Genomic DNA, 15,228 nt, shown 5'->3' with positions numbered 1-15,228 from the left:
CCAGGGCAAGCTCCAGAGAAGGTCTGGGAAGTCTGTTGAAAGTAGACCTCAGGGCTCTCAGGCAGCCTTCAGAAAGAATAAGGGGGTCACAGGTCACTCTGTGAGGCAGTATTTGGAACGGAATGGCAGGCCAAGCAGGTTACTAAGCAGGCCTGATTCAGAAGTAGGGCCTAAACAGCTTTGGGGTCCTCAATAGAGAGGAGAGAATGCAGGACGTGAAGGATGAGAGAGAGAGTCATATAGTGGGTCCCAGGAGGGCTCTTCCGCCTGGGAGCTCTGAGCCCGTCTGAGGCGTGCTGCCAGGCCTGCCCGGAAGACAGCCTCCACCCGAGAGCCTGGTGCTGACTCAGGTAGGCAGGCCCTTCCCTATGCTCTATGTTGGAGGCTCCCACGGACAGTTCTCCCCTAGAAAAACTCACACTTCAGGGCTCTGTATTCAGGTTGGCTTGAAGTGTCCTGAGACCCCTCCGGGGCTGGGAATGGCCACGTGGGGAGGGGTAGTAGGCAGGCACTCCCTGGCTTGAGGCAAAGTAAGCCTGGGCACAATGGAGGAGGGAGAACAGTGTCTCTTGGGCACTAGCCCTGGGGGCCGGCCCCGGGTCCCAGTTCCCCCTCACTGTAGCTCTGGAGTCCTCCCTGGTCACAACCTGCCTCCTGGGCCTCTGCCTGCCACCAGTTCCTGCCTGTCTTGTGGGGTCCACTGACTTGTTCTACTGGTAGAGTCTTCTCCTGGTATTTGTCCCTCTTTCTTTCCTAGTCAATGTCTCTTCAACATTTGGAAATCCTGCCCATGAATTTTGCTACCCCATGCTACTGCCTGGCTCCATTTAGCAGTTCCTTAAAGATCCTGTATTTCGGGTGGGAGGGGGAGAGAGGAGGGGCAATCCCAGAGTAAAAAAGGGGAAAAACATACCCGGCTGGAGAAAGGGACAAGGATTACCGGCGACTTCCATTCAGCAGAGCCCACAGCAGAACCTGTCAGGCAGCGAGGGCAAAGTACAGGGGCCGGGAAGAGCCAGGCCTAGGGCGGGGGCTGCCGGCTCAGGCTCAGCCAGCCACCCTTACTCAGCCGACACCTTCCACCACCTCCTCGCTGAAAAGTAGCAAAGCAGCCAGGCCGAGCGGCTCCTGCCTGGGAACCTGGACTGTGTCGCAACCGAAACCACCACTACTGGAGAGAGACTAGGTTTGGCAAGGAGGGCAACGGGGACAAAGCCCCGCAGCTTCTCCTCACAGGCAAGGGCCTGGTGGCCAGGAAGGGCATGCAGTCCCAGGACACTACACCGGGAGCAAGGTGGGAGGAAGGGGGCGGCAGGGAACAGGAAGGAAGGGAGCCAGAGAGAAAGAGGCGGGTTTAGAGCAACTTCCTTCTCTCCTCCTCCTCCCCCTCCCCGGAAGTGGGCTGCCCCACCCTCCCAAGGTGCCACACTGGGTAGCAGCTGGTGAGAGGGTGAGGAGACTCACTCCCACCAGGGCTGTCATAAAGTCCTTATCTCACCTGTGGCAGGTGGAACCTGGGCAGGGGCAAAGCATTTTAACAAAGGTCCAGATAGAGCTGGGAGGACCCTGAATGGATCAGATATGCTGACCCAGAGGTGAGTGGCGGCCTTGCCCAGGCCAGCAAGCCCCCCACTGAATGCGGCAAGCTGAGGAGTTAAGCAGAAACCAGAAACTAGCAACCCAACAGTGGCAAACGGGCCTCCCACTTCCTACGGTGTCTCACCTTAGAAAAATGCTTCTACCACTTACACACAAAATATTTGGGACATAATTTCAGAGCGTTCAGGGACCCTCTGAAGCTCATTTGAGGTCTATGGGTCCTAGATCAAGAATCTTTGTCATGGATAGAGAATGAGCCGTTTAGTCCTAATTTGGGGAAATGTCCCTAATAAGTCCCTTCCAGCCCTGATTCTGGGAGTCTATCCTCAGGTTCCTGCCCACCTCCAGGTCTCAGTCACCCCCTTCCCCAAACGATACTGCCTCCTTTAGGAGTGTGGAGGGTGTGGGGGCAGCAGGGCAGCCATTCTTCACGCTCTCCTCCCACACAACCCCTGTGGTCCAGGGTTGCTGGCCTGAGACCATACCGCAGGTTGTTATCTCCTGTCAGCAGAAGCCTCTCCTTCAGATCTTGGACCCCTCGCCTGTCTGGTCATGGCCTTGCTTCTGGATTTTAGATCTATTTGTCATTCATTCCACAGCTGTAGGCTAGGCTGTTTCCCACTGAGTCTTTAAAGCTCTCACTGTTGGTGGCTATATCCCATCAGGGAAGGCCACGCATCCTCTGTGCCTCACAGCACCGAAGCATATGCATCTAGGGAGGCCACTCTACTCAGGGCAGCCAGGAAATGCCAGCTTTCCACACGAGCTAGCCCACAGACTCAACATTCCTGATGCTACCAAATGCCCGGCACTCACACTTGCTTCTCGTTTTCCCCGTACTGCAGGCCTGGGGGGCTGAGTTGAGACACACAGGCTCCAGGTGCAGAGCCAGACTGGAGCCCAGGGCTTTCACCCTCAGTTCAGCACTTTGCTGCTCTTTCAGGTGCCCCTACCAGTATCCCCTGCTCTCATTTCCCCCACAAGAAGATAAGCCCCTGGCTCTTCCTCCACAGCCCAGGAGGGGGAAGACATGAAGACTCAGGAAAGGTGCTGGGGTCAACAGGAATGACAATGTTCCGTTAAGACCAGCGGTGGGGGCTGTTTTAAGGGCCTTATCCAGATGGTCCCATAGCAGCCCCTTCTTCTCCAAACCCTCCCTAAAGTGATAAAACCCTGACCTCAGGGGAAGAGGTTATGTTTTACTCTGGAGTCTAGGTTCACGTCTGCCCAGGTCTACCTGCTGCTTCACTCACTGGCAGTCAAGAGTTCAGAGCAGAATCAAAGAGCTCCATCCTTCCAGTCCCCAGGGTTTTGGAATGAGACAGAGGACTGTTTCCTAAATCCTATCTGTGGGAGGCAGTGAGGGGTTCTGCAAATTGAGGAAGTCTCGAGCCCTGACCTCACAAAGAGAGGCTGGGGAGAGATGGGAAGGAATCCAATCGAAAGTTACCTGGCTGTGCAAGCTGCTATTTTTCAGCCCTTCCTCCTTGACAGCATCCAGGGCCTTCCTTGCAACCTCGCATCCTGAGCAACGGTCACTCTCAACTGTTAAGAGCCAGTAAACCAGAGAAGCAGCCCAGGGAGGCCAGAGCTCGTAAAGCTCTGGAGAGCACGTACCGGTGGAGAGCGCATCTGCTCCCCGCACCCCTTCAAAACTGCCTGTGATGGCTCCACCTGAGGAATACCCACCTTCCCTTCTGCTGCAGAAAGAGTCTGGGGCTGGATAAAGCTGTCGAAGGGCTGTTCCCTCTTCCAGCCAGGTTAGGTCCCTCCTTGACAAAAAAGACCAGCAGAGCCTGCAACTTGAGCACAAAGCCAAAAACAAGGTGGCTCACTACCCCCTGCTGCCAACGGGCCCCTGGCTGGGCTGCCCATGGGCTCATCCCAGGGCAACCTCATCCCAGGGCAGGGAGACCAGCACCACAGTTAGGCCATGAGGTGAGCCTGCTGGCCTCAAAGCAGCCATGGCAGAAGCCAGAGTCTGCCTGGAAAGATAAGCAGGTGAGAGCTGACCTGGAGAGAGAGAGTAGAGCAGAGGGCCACCTCCAGTTCACTCTCGTCACACATGGAAGCCACAATGCAAGGAGCTCCCCACAAACTTCCTGTCTTTAGAGCCACTTGAAACGATGGCTCCTCTTAACACGGTGGAGTCTACTGAGCAACCAGAGCACAGCAACCTCCAGCCCTGCTTCATCCCCGCGAATCTGCTCACTGGGCCTGGTCTCTCTCTCATGCCCTACCTACTGTTGTTGATTCGTCAAATCTTTACTGAGCCCTTGCCTCTGATGCCAGGGCCAGCTGCAAAGTTGAGTGAGATCTGATTTCCTGCCCTCTAGAAACTTCAGAGGAGGGACACTATACGGAAGACTTACAAGAGTCTGCTTACTTTGTGAGGGAGGCAGGGTAGCGCAGCAGAGCTCTGGGGTCAGGCCTGGCTTGAGCCCTGCCTTTGCTACCTATTAGCTGAGTGAACAGCAGCAGATTACTTCTCTAAGTCTCAGTTTCCTCATTTGGAACATGGAATAGCAACTGTACCCATTTCACAGGATTAGTATAAGGATTAAATGAGAAAATCCATGTCAGTACTTAGCAGCATAGTGCCTGGAGCACAAAAAGGACTTGATAATGTTTTCCATGATTTCTCTTCACAAGTGTGGGTAGGAATCTTTGCTTCCTCCTCTCAAGGGGTTCTCTGGGCCCTGAGAAGAGCTGTCATCTCTAAGCACTTGACTATAAGTAGTGGTGGGGCCAGGCTTGTCCCCTGGTATTCCTTCTGAAACAAGGACAAGTCAAATTTCTGCCATGGTGGGGCTGTCAGGCAAAGACCCCGCTTCCTAACAGAAAAGCATTCCTGCTGAGAGCAGTGGGTGAATGAGGAGGCAGCCACACCTCTGCCCTCTGTGGTAGCCCAAGGAGGGTAAAGAGGTCCTGCCAGGTCCTAGCTGGACCCTTCCCTTCCTGGCCAGTCCTTAACTCCTTCCTCCCAGAACAGGTCAAAGAAACAGCTGACATACCAGTACCACACGGTGCCAAGGGCTGGGGGAAGCTCACACTGCCAGCCTTGCACTCCATTCTGCTCCTCCCGTACCAGTGGGTTACTGTAACCATGGAGACCAACAAGTTCCTCCATATCACAGGAGAGGCAGCCTGCCAGCAGTCCAGGGCTCCGGAGGATGGGGGTGGTGGGGGTAGGCAGAAGGCAGGCTGCAGCATAAAGGTTTGGCTCACTTTACAGAGGACTGTGGGGAACTGGTAAATACTAATCCATGGAGTTGAGGTGCCTGGGCACCCCACTAGCCTCATTTTCTTTGCCTAATAGTTTATGTTTTTAGCACATTCTCTAGACTCTGGGCTTCTATACTCAATTACACACTGTTGGCTCACCACAGCACCAGCTACAGGGCTGCTGTATGTGGTGTGGTAGTGAAGTATCACTCTAGAGTTAGGCACACCTGGGGTCAGATCCCAGCTCTACCACTCTGGCTGCCATGTTGGGGCTGGATTGGAACTGTGGATAGAGGGCTGCACAGACACACACTAAAATAAGCGCTCCATTGATCATACAATGCCTTTTTCAAGTGATACAGGCAAGGAGTGGTGTGATGGATTGCTTTTATATGGCCTTTTTCGCCAGGGTCTTGTAAGGCCCACCAAATGATTGGGTGGCGCTATGCAAATAAGGTGCTTGTAGCCCACCAAGGGGTTTGGACAGCTTGCTAATAATGCAATTAAGGCACATGGCATCCTTGTGGGGGTGGGATCATGCAAATAAGGTATATGGGACCCTAATAACGGGACTGGTTAGTTTTGCCACCCTGCTAGGCTTAAAAAATGAGCCATTCCAGAGGCAGAAAAGGGGGAAAAGACGGGTGTGGAGCAGAGCATGTCCTTTGGACCTGCAGTTTCCGTGCCAAGAACCTCCTAGACTCAGGAGACAGAGAGAGCTGTAACCCCAGAGACGCCCCAAGATGGTGAGAAGCAGTGGCAGCCAGGAGACTGGCATGAGATGGCACAGGGAACTTCCCAGCGACACAGTAAGATGGTTACAGTAGGTGCGCTGACCCAGGACAGAGCTGAGTACCCTCAGGTGGGAGGCTTGCTGGCAGAGTGGGATGCCTCCGGGCACTTGTTGGCAGAGCTAGGCTCGCCAATCCACAGAGCAAGAGAGCTGAGCGCCTTCAGGCCAAGGCTTCCAGGAGGAGCGAGGTGTCCCTGGGCACTTACTGGCAGAGCTCAAGAGCTTTGCAACACTTGCTTAAGCCGGGCAGAGGCCAGGACAAGGGGATGAGAGAGGCCTGCCTGCACGTACAGCTGAAAAGCTATCCTGACCAAAGAACTGTGTTATTTCTGGTCCGGAATTTGTAACCTGTTACTTCCCTAATAAACTCCAAAATCGTGAATACGGTCTATGAGTTGTGTGTGACCACTGTGGCGAATTATAGAACCCAGCAGAGAAGTAAAGTGGCATGGGAGTGACGGCTGGTGTCAGAACTGGTAAAAAGGTTGGAGAGAGGAGGCATGCCTGACCTCCGCTTCACAGGCATCAGCTTTGGGCTGCTGACGCTGATGGTGATTCTCTCTGCCCCTCGTAAGTTAGAGAAGGTCAGGTGCTGCTGCCATCATGCCATTTTTACAGTTGGCGCCATTGTTTTCAACAAGTAAACCTTCCTATCCCTTGTTTATCCCAAATTCTTTTGTTCCAAGAACACCTTTTTAGCTAGGAGTAATTGCTCCCTTCTCTGGATGCTCATAGCACTTTATCTGTACCTGTTTCTCTTTTTTACTCTGTGTCATCATGCCTTAATTAATCCCTCAAGCTCTGAAAGGTCAGGGACAGTGTCTCAATCACCTTCATATGCTCGTAGAGCCTAACAGTGCCTGGCACCTAGCTGACCCATGTTAAACTACTTATGGAATAAAAGAAGTACAACTTTTTGATTCTTAAGGCTCCCAGGAGATAATGGCCTTCATTTTTAAGAGGAAGACAAGAGTAGAAGAAGGAAGACCAAAACCTCTTGCCATGAGACCCATTTCCCCTTTCAAAGCATTCATCACCCTTGAAGTTGGTTGGTTACGAGTTACTGTCCTTCCTTCCCACTAGACTACACTACAAAGGGAGGGACTTCAGAGCAAGGGCCATTTCTGCCATAGCAAGAGCATTCAGTAAGGCACTGAAGGAATAAGTATGTACAAACAACTAAATAAGAAAATGTGTCAGGGTGTCTTCACGACAGTCCCACTCATAACCCACATCAGTGTGCCCTGCAGACATCCAAGTGGGGCAATGGGCCACAAGAGTCCCCTCCAAAGGATGGTTGGCATCTACAGAAAGTTAGTTTCACTAACAAGCTTTCTCAGAAGGGGAGAAGGCCCTTGGCGCTCTCTCCTGACACAAAGCATGGGGCAAGGGTGGTTACCAAGGGGAACTGGAGGCAGACTTGAAATCCAGGCACAGCAGGGGCCATCCCACCTATGGCCTGGCCACCCTCACGAGTCCATGCCTGAGGCCTCCTTTTGTCACAGAGGGGAACCCTCTCCTCCGAACTTCCTGCTGCCTTTGATAACCACTAGGCCCTCCCCTTTAAGAGTGTTTTTTCTCTGCCTCTTGACATTCAGTCCCTCCACTGCTTTGGCATCAAAAACACCGTGTCTTGCTACAACCGTGCGATGCAGCCCCAGCCATTCTGAGCGTTACTGATCTGGGGAAGTGACAGTGACTTGTATACGAATTGTAAGAGACATGTATTTACCATTTGCCACATTGAGAGCTTTGCTTTCGTATTTCCCGCCTGAACCAATGTCCTAATCATAAAGCCCTGTCAACCCTGGGGTGTCACAAAAAATTTACCCTTACACACCTGCCTCTTGTCCTTCTGCACAAATCCTCATTCCCCCACCCTACCCCTCACCCTCCCCAAACTGCCTCCTGTTACAGAAAAGCAAAGGAACTAAAAACGGCAGCTGGGGAGCTTAGTTGACTCACCAGCATAATCAACTCCTCCCAGAATCTCCCATCTTCTCCTGGGGTTTTTGCCAACACAAAGTAAAAAAGAAGCACGAGATCTTAAAAAAAAGAACTCTCAGCGTTTATGCAACAGTCTTTCTACCTGGGTGCAGATTTAACCCTTTGGCTCTGCCCTTTCCACTGTGGTTCCCTCAAAAGGTCTTTAGGCTGAGGAGGGGCTCCAGCCCTGGGCTGGAAGGTGCAGGAAGGCGCTGAACAAGACACTGTTCCTTTTCCTGCTGCATCTTCCTCTGGAAATAGAAAAAAAGCTGCCTTCCTAGTTCTCCAGTTTCAATGGGGGAAGAACCATTTGGGGTGGGAGGAGTTGAAGGAGGAGGAGGAAATGTCAGAAAAAAATACTGGGCAAAGTTTGCTTGCCCTAGAAGTCACCATGGCCAGGGGTCAGTGTTCAAGCAGAAGTGACAGAAACCACCTGAGGTCCCCACTGCCACCCTTGTCTCAGAACTGTCCCCACCTAGCCAGGCTGCAATACAACTGCTCCTTTTAAACAAACAAAAAAAAAATCCAACCTGATGCCTTCGAGTCGATTCCAACTCACAGCGACTCTACAGGACACAGCAAAACTGCCCCACAGGGTTTCCAAGGAGCACCTGGTGGATCTGAACTGCCGACCTTCTTGTTAGCTATCATTTAACCACTACACCACAAGGGTTTGCGCTCCATTTAAGTGACCATTAAAAATCCAACTGGCTGCTGTTTCCATAAGTAAAACTCGTGCTGGGCCGCTCCTGCTGACAGGCTGAGGGGTTAGCTTCCTCGTCCAGCAGATCAACTAAAAACCCAAGCAGGCGGGGGCACTGAGCCGTGGAATGGGGGGTGCCCATTTCTGGGACTACCCGACTATGAGCCAGTCAGTCGAAATGAAGAACTCAGACATACCTGTCCGTCAGAGTCATCATGGAAAACGAACGCAGGTCTTTAGCAAACTTTCTGGGTGGGAATGGGTGTGTATGCACATGTGTTGTGTGATGTGTGTGTATTTCCTTTGTCTTTAACGCTCACTTGGCATCCAGAGAGACAACTCACTTCGTGATAGATGCTGCTAGGACTGCAAAGTTATGAGGATACTTCTACAAGGCACATGCAAATCTGCTGCAGTACACTAGTCAAAAATCCCCAACTTACCAAAAGTTCCGTTCTAAGGAGGAACTATTTTTCCATAGAAACATGTTCCAAATGGTGGCTGTGCTCGCGGGCCAGCCTATGAGGACCCATCACTGTATCTGAAGTAGTATTATTAATCATACTTAAGATCTAAACCACAGGCCAGGCAGAAACACGAATTCAGAGTTCCAACTTGGGATGCAGGGACATACCATTGCTCTCTGTCCACCCCAGTTCCCTAACCTTCAAGCCATGGATGAGGCCTTGAAATAGAGAATTTGAAACAGGAGCCAGGGGTGGTGCGGGGGGAGGACGGGGGCATCGAAGCACTGGTGGTAAAGACCTGGGCATTTGGGGTGCTTGAAAATTAAGGCTGGGCAGGAGAGAAGGTCTGAGGATACGGACCAGATGGAGATGAGGAATGAGGCTGGAAGAAGAGAATTCTGAATGGGTCCTGCCTTACAGGAGAAAGGGTGATCAAGGAAGATCAGACAGATGGATCCAGCTAGAGACAAGAGAGAATGGAGCCTGACATGGTGCACCGACAAATCGGGGGCAAACGCTCTTTGGAAATGCCCCCTCAGTGGCTCTAAGGCAGCTCAAGCAGGGCATTTGCCTCATCTCTATCTCGCTGGGCTTGCCACTGCCTCTGCAGTCTCAACCCTGGCCAAGGGCAGAGACAGCTGGATCCCGTTACTAAGTGGCCGGGACCTGGGCAGGTGCCTTGGCTAGCTTGCCAGATAAATGGGGGAGAGGTCACTTGTCAGATGTTAGGTGGGGAAGACTGGAGAGTGCAAGCTTCGCAGTGAGACCGCGTACATGTCAGCTTCTGACTGGGCCTGCGATGCTCCCGATGCCAAACACTGTGCTTACTCTCTGGCAGCAATGCCAGTTCCACTCCAGGGTGCCCTAGCTGCTTGTGCATTTGGCCTAGGGGTATGGTAAACCAGGTGATACCCATTAACCATTACAAGTGTGTGTTAAAAAAAAACAAAACACCTTTTATAGTTAATTCACCTTCTCAGAGCCCAGGGAAAAGAGCCTGAATGCACTGGTTTCCAAGTGAAGGGCATGGCTCAGAGAAGGGTAGGCTTAGCCCTGGCAGGCAGCAGAGGACCTGGGTTCAGACTTGAGGCTCAGAGCTTTGTAACGCCTGTGAGTGGGACCCTGGTACAGATTAGCTCATGTGCTGGTGGAAGCCCTGGGGAATCAGAACCACCAATCAACAGGTGGCACTGGGGAGGAAGAGGGCAATTTTGGGCACTGTTACATGTACTATCACACAGACTGCAGACAAGAGAATGCTGGTTTATTCTAAAGAAGGCAAGCATCCAAGTCTATAGCTCTCCACCTCCAAACTCAGAGAGGGCAGGCCAATTGCCAACAGGCACGGTGCTTAAACAAAGACCTGAAGATTGAGTGAAAAAACCCACCTAGGATACCTCTGCAAAAATTTAGCTGGACAGCACAAGGCCAATGCTGCCCATTCTGTTGCCGTGTCTAGTGCATGCTAACCATCAAAGACAAAGAACCCCACGAGCATAAACGGTTCTCCACCAAGCCCTGAAAACAGAAGGTATACAATCAGAAATAACCAAAGATCCAACACCATCCAAAACACTTAGAACAAGGCTTGGCATATACTAAATACTCATAACATATAAGCGATTACTACTATAATTTTCATATGCTTCCCCAACTTTATCCCACAGGTTGCCAGAAGATATTCCACCGGCTCGAGCTTCTTTCCCCAGTGCTCACCATAAAGCCTTTGCATCTTCAAAAAACAGAGAGCTTTTGAAGCTGGCCTAGGAGAGCGCTGAGTTGAAAGCCAAGTTCCAGCCATCTACTCTCACAGCTCAGACTTGGACTTGGGCTTCTTACAGACCCAGAAAAGGCTCCAGCAGCTCAACCATTTTATCCCTTCCCTAAAACGCCACTCTATTCTCCTCTGATAAAAAGCACTTTAAAAACACACATCCTACTGGAGAAAAATCTAGAGTACACACCACAGCTAAGATACACAATGTCAGCAATCTTGCCAAGACTTTCTAGATATACGAACCTAGATACTTTGCAAGTCAATAGTCAAAATGCGGAATGTGACTAGTGAAGAAACACGCAGGCACCCACACTGTGTGGCCACAGTCCCTCATTCCTATGTACTTCCGCAAGCTGAATTCTGCCTCTGGAGTTGTCAAAGGAGGGAGACCTGGAGGGGGGCGGGGGGGCGGTAAAAACCGAGCTACAGGTCCAGTTCCTGCGTGTGTCTTGCTTGGAGGCTCAGCAGCCTCGAGTGGCAGCCAGACTTCCGTCACCAGCAGTCCCTCACACAACAAAGAGGATCACGGTTTGGGAAGATGGGATTTTAGGTGTTTGGTTTGTATCCCATGAACTAGCATCTGTGTCAAGGGCAGTTTCCTGAAACAGCTGCATGTCCTGGGCCCCAGCAGACAGGATCTGAGATACAGGAGAAAGATGCCAGAACTACGAATTCTGGGGTGATCAAGGCAGCACGGGAAGGAACAAAACTGTTCATCTGTCTTCTCACAGATGGAAGGCCAAGCCCACAGGAGCTGACTTTTCTTCCCTGGTCCTCTTGAAGGAGGCAGAGACACCCCCATTTACCTTCCTTGGCTGGCCCAGGCTTTCCCCTGGTGTCTGCACCTCTTTGCCCTGACAGCTCTACCACGTCAAGTGACCGTGGTATCTAACGTTGATGCCGGTTATCCCATGAAGAGATACCAAGGTCATGTGTGCTGGGCCGACACGTTCTGCTGCACTTGTTTATAGGCAAGAGGATTAAAAGAACCTGACGGAGAGGGAAGAGGGCAAACCTTGTGCACAGGGCGAGCACTGGGAACGCAGCATAGAGGCCTCCCGCCAGGAAGTCTTTTGCTCAAATATAAAGCAGAAATCTCTCACCAAATGCCAAACCAGCTAACTATGCCAAATACCACTCACGGTCAAATGACCTTGAGAAACTGCTCAATTTTTCCAATGTTCTTTGTATGAAAGGTTAATGTTGGGGTTTTTGTTTTGTTTGGGGTGGACCACAGGGGTAGGCATGAGTTGCTATGAGTCATCATCAGGTTATGGGAGTGGGCAACGCAGGGTTCACTGAAGAGCTCCAAATTAAATTAATACCTAAGCAAAGCCTTTCTGGTCCATCGAGAAATACATGCATAGGCTTATGAAAGAGGCGATGTCTCAGGGGTATATTTGGATAAAGCAAAGTTTAGTTTTCAGATGCCTAAACTCTCAATCAGAAGTCAAGCTTTCAACACAGAACTTCAGAACTTCCTGTGACCACTTCTCACCCTAATCAATGTCAGAACTGGTAGAAGAAATAATCACCTTTAAGTAGAGTTCCAGGGCAGAGGGGCTCGGGCAGCAGGGAGTCTGGAGACCAGGTCAGGGTCATCCCTCTCTAGCCAGAGTCAATCTGACAATGACAGTCCCTAGCCACAAGACACAGGAAGGAAGAGGGGGAGACAGTCAGCACCTGAGCCCTTGGTTCCAGGCAGTCTAGGCCTCCATAGCTCTGCTGCAGAGACTGGCCCCTAGGCTTTAGAAATTAGACTCTTCCTCCCCTGCTTCTCTGCAAAACCATTTGTCACAGCCCCTAAATAACTGATCCTCCCCACTCAGCACGCTGGAGCTGCCATGGCCTGGTCTCCGCTGTAGGGACTCAACTTTTAGCAGTGAGGGGAGGTTTCTGTCTGGGTGCTCCCTTGGCTGGAGAGGTTGCCAGACGAGAGCTAAGCTGGTGCCCCTTCCCTAGCCAGCCAAAAGGGGAACATGTGAAACACTGGCTGGCAACCTGTGTTCCCTTTCCCAAGCAAAGGAGCAGCCACCACTTTCCTAACATTCCATGTACCACCAGTCTTGCTGAAGCCAGGGGAAGATACACCCATCCTAAGAAAACTGAAGGTATTAAGTTAAAAATGAAAGAACCCACCTTAGGAACCAAAGAACCTGGCTTGGGGCGGGGTGGGGGGGGAAGGATATTGTGCTGCAAGGGATTCCAAGAATAAACTCCCTAAACCACCCACCCAGCTCTTCTGAAGAGCAGGGGTGTTTAGAAGCGCCTTCCGTTTTCCCGAGCAGTAGAGAACAGGGTGGTCTTGGGCAGACGCACACCTGGCTAGGTCACCGCCTCCCCTGAGGAGTCCTGGCCTCCACTAATGCCAGAAAGAGCTCACACCTGCCACAGGAGTCCACACCTGCTACACCTCTACTAACACCAGGAGCCCGATGGCAATGTGTTCCTGAGCTCCCATACTCACGCGTCCATTAATCTTCCTCCAGATCGCTGCTGTCATGCAGAGCAGTGAGGCGGGCTGAGTCCAGCTCTGAGCCGGTCACTCCAGTTTGCTTGGCAAGGGTGGGAGTTGGGGGGAGGGGAGGAAGAGGAAGGGAGATTATGATTCTGTTTTCAGGCCCCGCCCCCAAAACCAGGGAGGGGAGCAGCTGGGTTCATGTTGCAGGAGTGCTCCAATCTCTGGGCACTACAGAGCCCTCCAGCTGCAAAAGGAGGAATCTGGGGAACATGCAAATCAAACAAGCTGGGGAAAGGAGGGGAAACCGATGAGGGCAGAAGTGGGTTGGTCTCCTGCCAAGAACTTTGAATGGTACTCCTATCAGAACTGGAACATAACAGGAGGTGGCCAGGTTTATGGTCTCTGGGAAAAGGCAGGAAGGGAAACAGTAAAAGCCGGACAAGCATGGGAACAAAACCTGCCCCGTGGCAGGGGAGGGCACAGCCCAGCTGTCTGCGGCAATGGTTATACGGAGTCAGAAGTGCAGTGAGGTCCCAGAAAGCCTTTCCCAGAGGGCACACACTCTAACACTCAGGCAATTTTCACACGCTTTGCCTGTGGTGCCCTGAACCCTGCAGTCGGACACGGTCCTTTCTAATTCCCTTGAAGTGAAGGTCTGCTACTCCAAGTACTTGCGCCACTGGCTGCAATGACAGGAGGGAAGGAAATCTGACAGCAAAGGGTTACGGGTGTTGTGCAATCTAGTCTGTGACCAAGGGCAGAGCAGAAGCCACAGATGATGGCTCCTCCCCCGGGGAGGGGAGAGCACCTCCTTCGCCACAGCAGAGCCAAAGGCTGCCACAGAGAGGTGCTGTTTAGCGACAGAAATGTTTGTTGAGAGTGGCAGGAGGGATGGCCACCAGGTACTTCCTCTTTCTCACCAACTGCTCCATCAGCCTCCACACAGGCTGCCTCTGAAAAGCATGCAGAACCTCCAGTGGTGGCAATGGCCTGTGATTCTCTCTCCATCAGAAATGGACAAGTGGTCTCTGGGGCCTAAAGAAGTTCTACAGCGTCCTCAGCCAGCACTTCTTCAACACTAAAGCAGGTCCCCCCACCAGAACTGAAGCCTCGGAGAGCCTGCTCTCCACCAACCCCTGCACAAAGGAAACCCTGTCCCTCTACTCTACACCCCAGGCAAAAGGGCACCAACAATCATCTCAGCATAGTCAAAACACCCCTGTAAAACATAAAATTGATTTATATGTGTATATATGTGTGTGTCAAGGGAGAAAGATGTGGCAGTCTGCTTCTGTAAAGATTTACAGCCTTGGGAACCCAATGGGGCAGTTCTACCCTGTCCTATAGGGTCACTACGAGTTGGAATCAACTTGACGGAATAGGCTTGGTTTTTATATATGTGTATATGCATATTAAGAAACTCTGGTGGCGTAGTGGTTCGAATCCACCAGGCACTCCTTGGAAACTCTATGGGGCAGTTCTACTCTGTCCTATAGGGTTGCTATGAGTCGGAATCGACTCGATGGCACTGGGTTTGGTTTGGTTTTGGTTATATGCATATTATGTATATATACACATAGGTATACATACATACATATAGATTGTTTTGCAGGCTAGACGCACATGGTTTCTGTATTTTACCTACTACTGTAGCTCCAGCCTCACCCCCTCCCTACCTTGAGAATCACTCCAGGCCCGGCCGCCTGTCTTCAAACTTTCAGGCCTTTGCTCCACCCTCCCTGCCTGTCCTGTTTTCCCTCCATCACTCCTGTTAACCTCAGCTCAGATGTCACTTCCTCCAGGAAGCTCTTCCTGCTGCATCCCTTTAACTTCACAGGGTCCCTGCCCTGTACTTCAGGACCTCCCTAGGTCAGCCCTCCTGTCGCTCAGTTTTTCACAGCTTGCTGCGTGGCCTGTCACCTGTCTCATTCCCCATTACACAGGACTGGGAGTGGTCAAAGGGAAATTTTCAGGACTTAACATTATTTCTGTATCCTCTGTGCTCAAGCACAGTACCTAGCACCTAAAAGAACCAAAAAACCCAACCCATTGCCACAGAGTTGAATCCAACTCACAGTGACCCTGTAGGACAGAGCAGAACTGCCCCACAGGGTTTCTATGGTTCTAATCTTTACAGTGGCAGACCGCCACATCTTTCTCCCGCAGAGTGGCTGGCTGGTTGAAACCGCCAACCTTTTGGTTAGCAGCCAAGTGCTT

At 51.6% G+C, this 15,228-nt stretch overlaps 1 protein-coding gene across 11 annotated transcripts in view; it reads right to left on the bottom strand.

Moving 5' to 3' along the window:
• The window catches only part of MARK2 (microtubule affinity regulating kinase 2), a 60,422-nt gene that overhangs the window by 23,074 nt on the left and 22,120 nt on the right, over positions 1-15,228 (bottom strand). The window contains exons 1-2 of one of the 11 annotated variants that reach the window (XM_049892313.1): positions 13,018-13,083; positions 12,086-12,189 (exon numbers count right to left, since the gene is read on the bottom strand). The exons of 8 other annotated variants lie outside the window; for them this stretch is intronic. Coding sequence is in view for 1 of the 3 variants with exons in the window: in XM_049892308.1 (XP_049748265.1) it covers positions 13,018-13,053 (36 nt within the window). In the remaining 2 variants the exon portion in view is untranslated. Of the gene's footprint in view, positions 1-913; positions 7,478-12,085; positions 12,190-13,017; positions 13,106-15,228 lie in introns of those variants that run through there. 2 more of the 11 variants (XM_049892308.1, XM_049892312.1) reach the window with 2 other exon arrangements.

Source organism: Elephas maximus, chromosome 7, assembly GCF_024166365.1.
Source record: "Elephas maximus indicus isolate mEleMax1 chromosome 7, mEleMax1 primary haplotype, whole genome shotgun sequence".
NCBI lineage: Eukaryota > Metazoa > Chordata > Mammalia > Proboscidea > Elephantidae > Elephas > Elephas maximus.
This window is presented reverse-complemented; position numbering and strand designations above follow the sequence as displayed.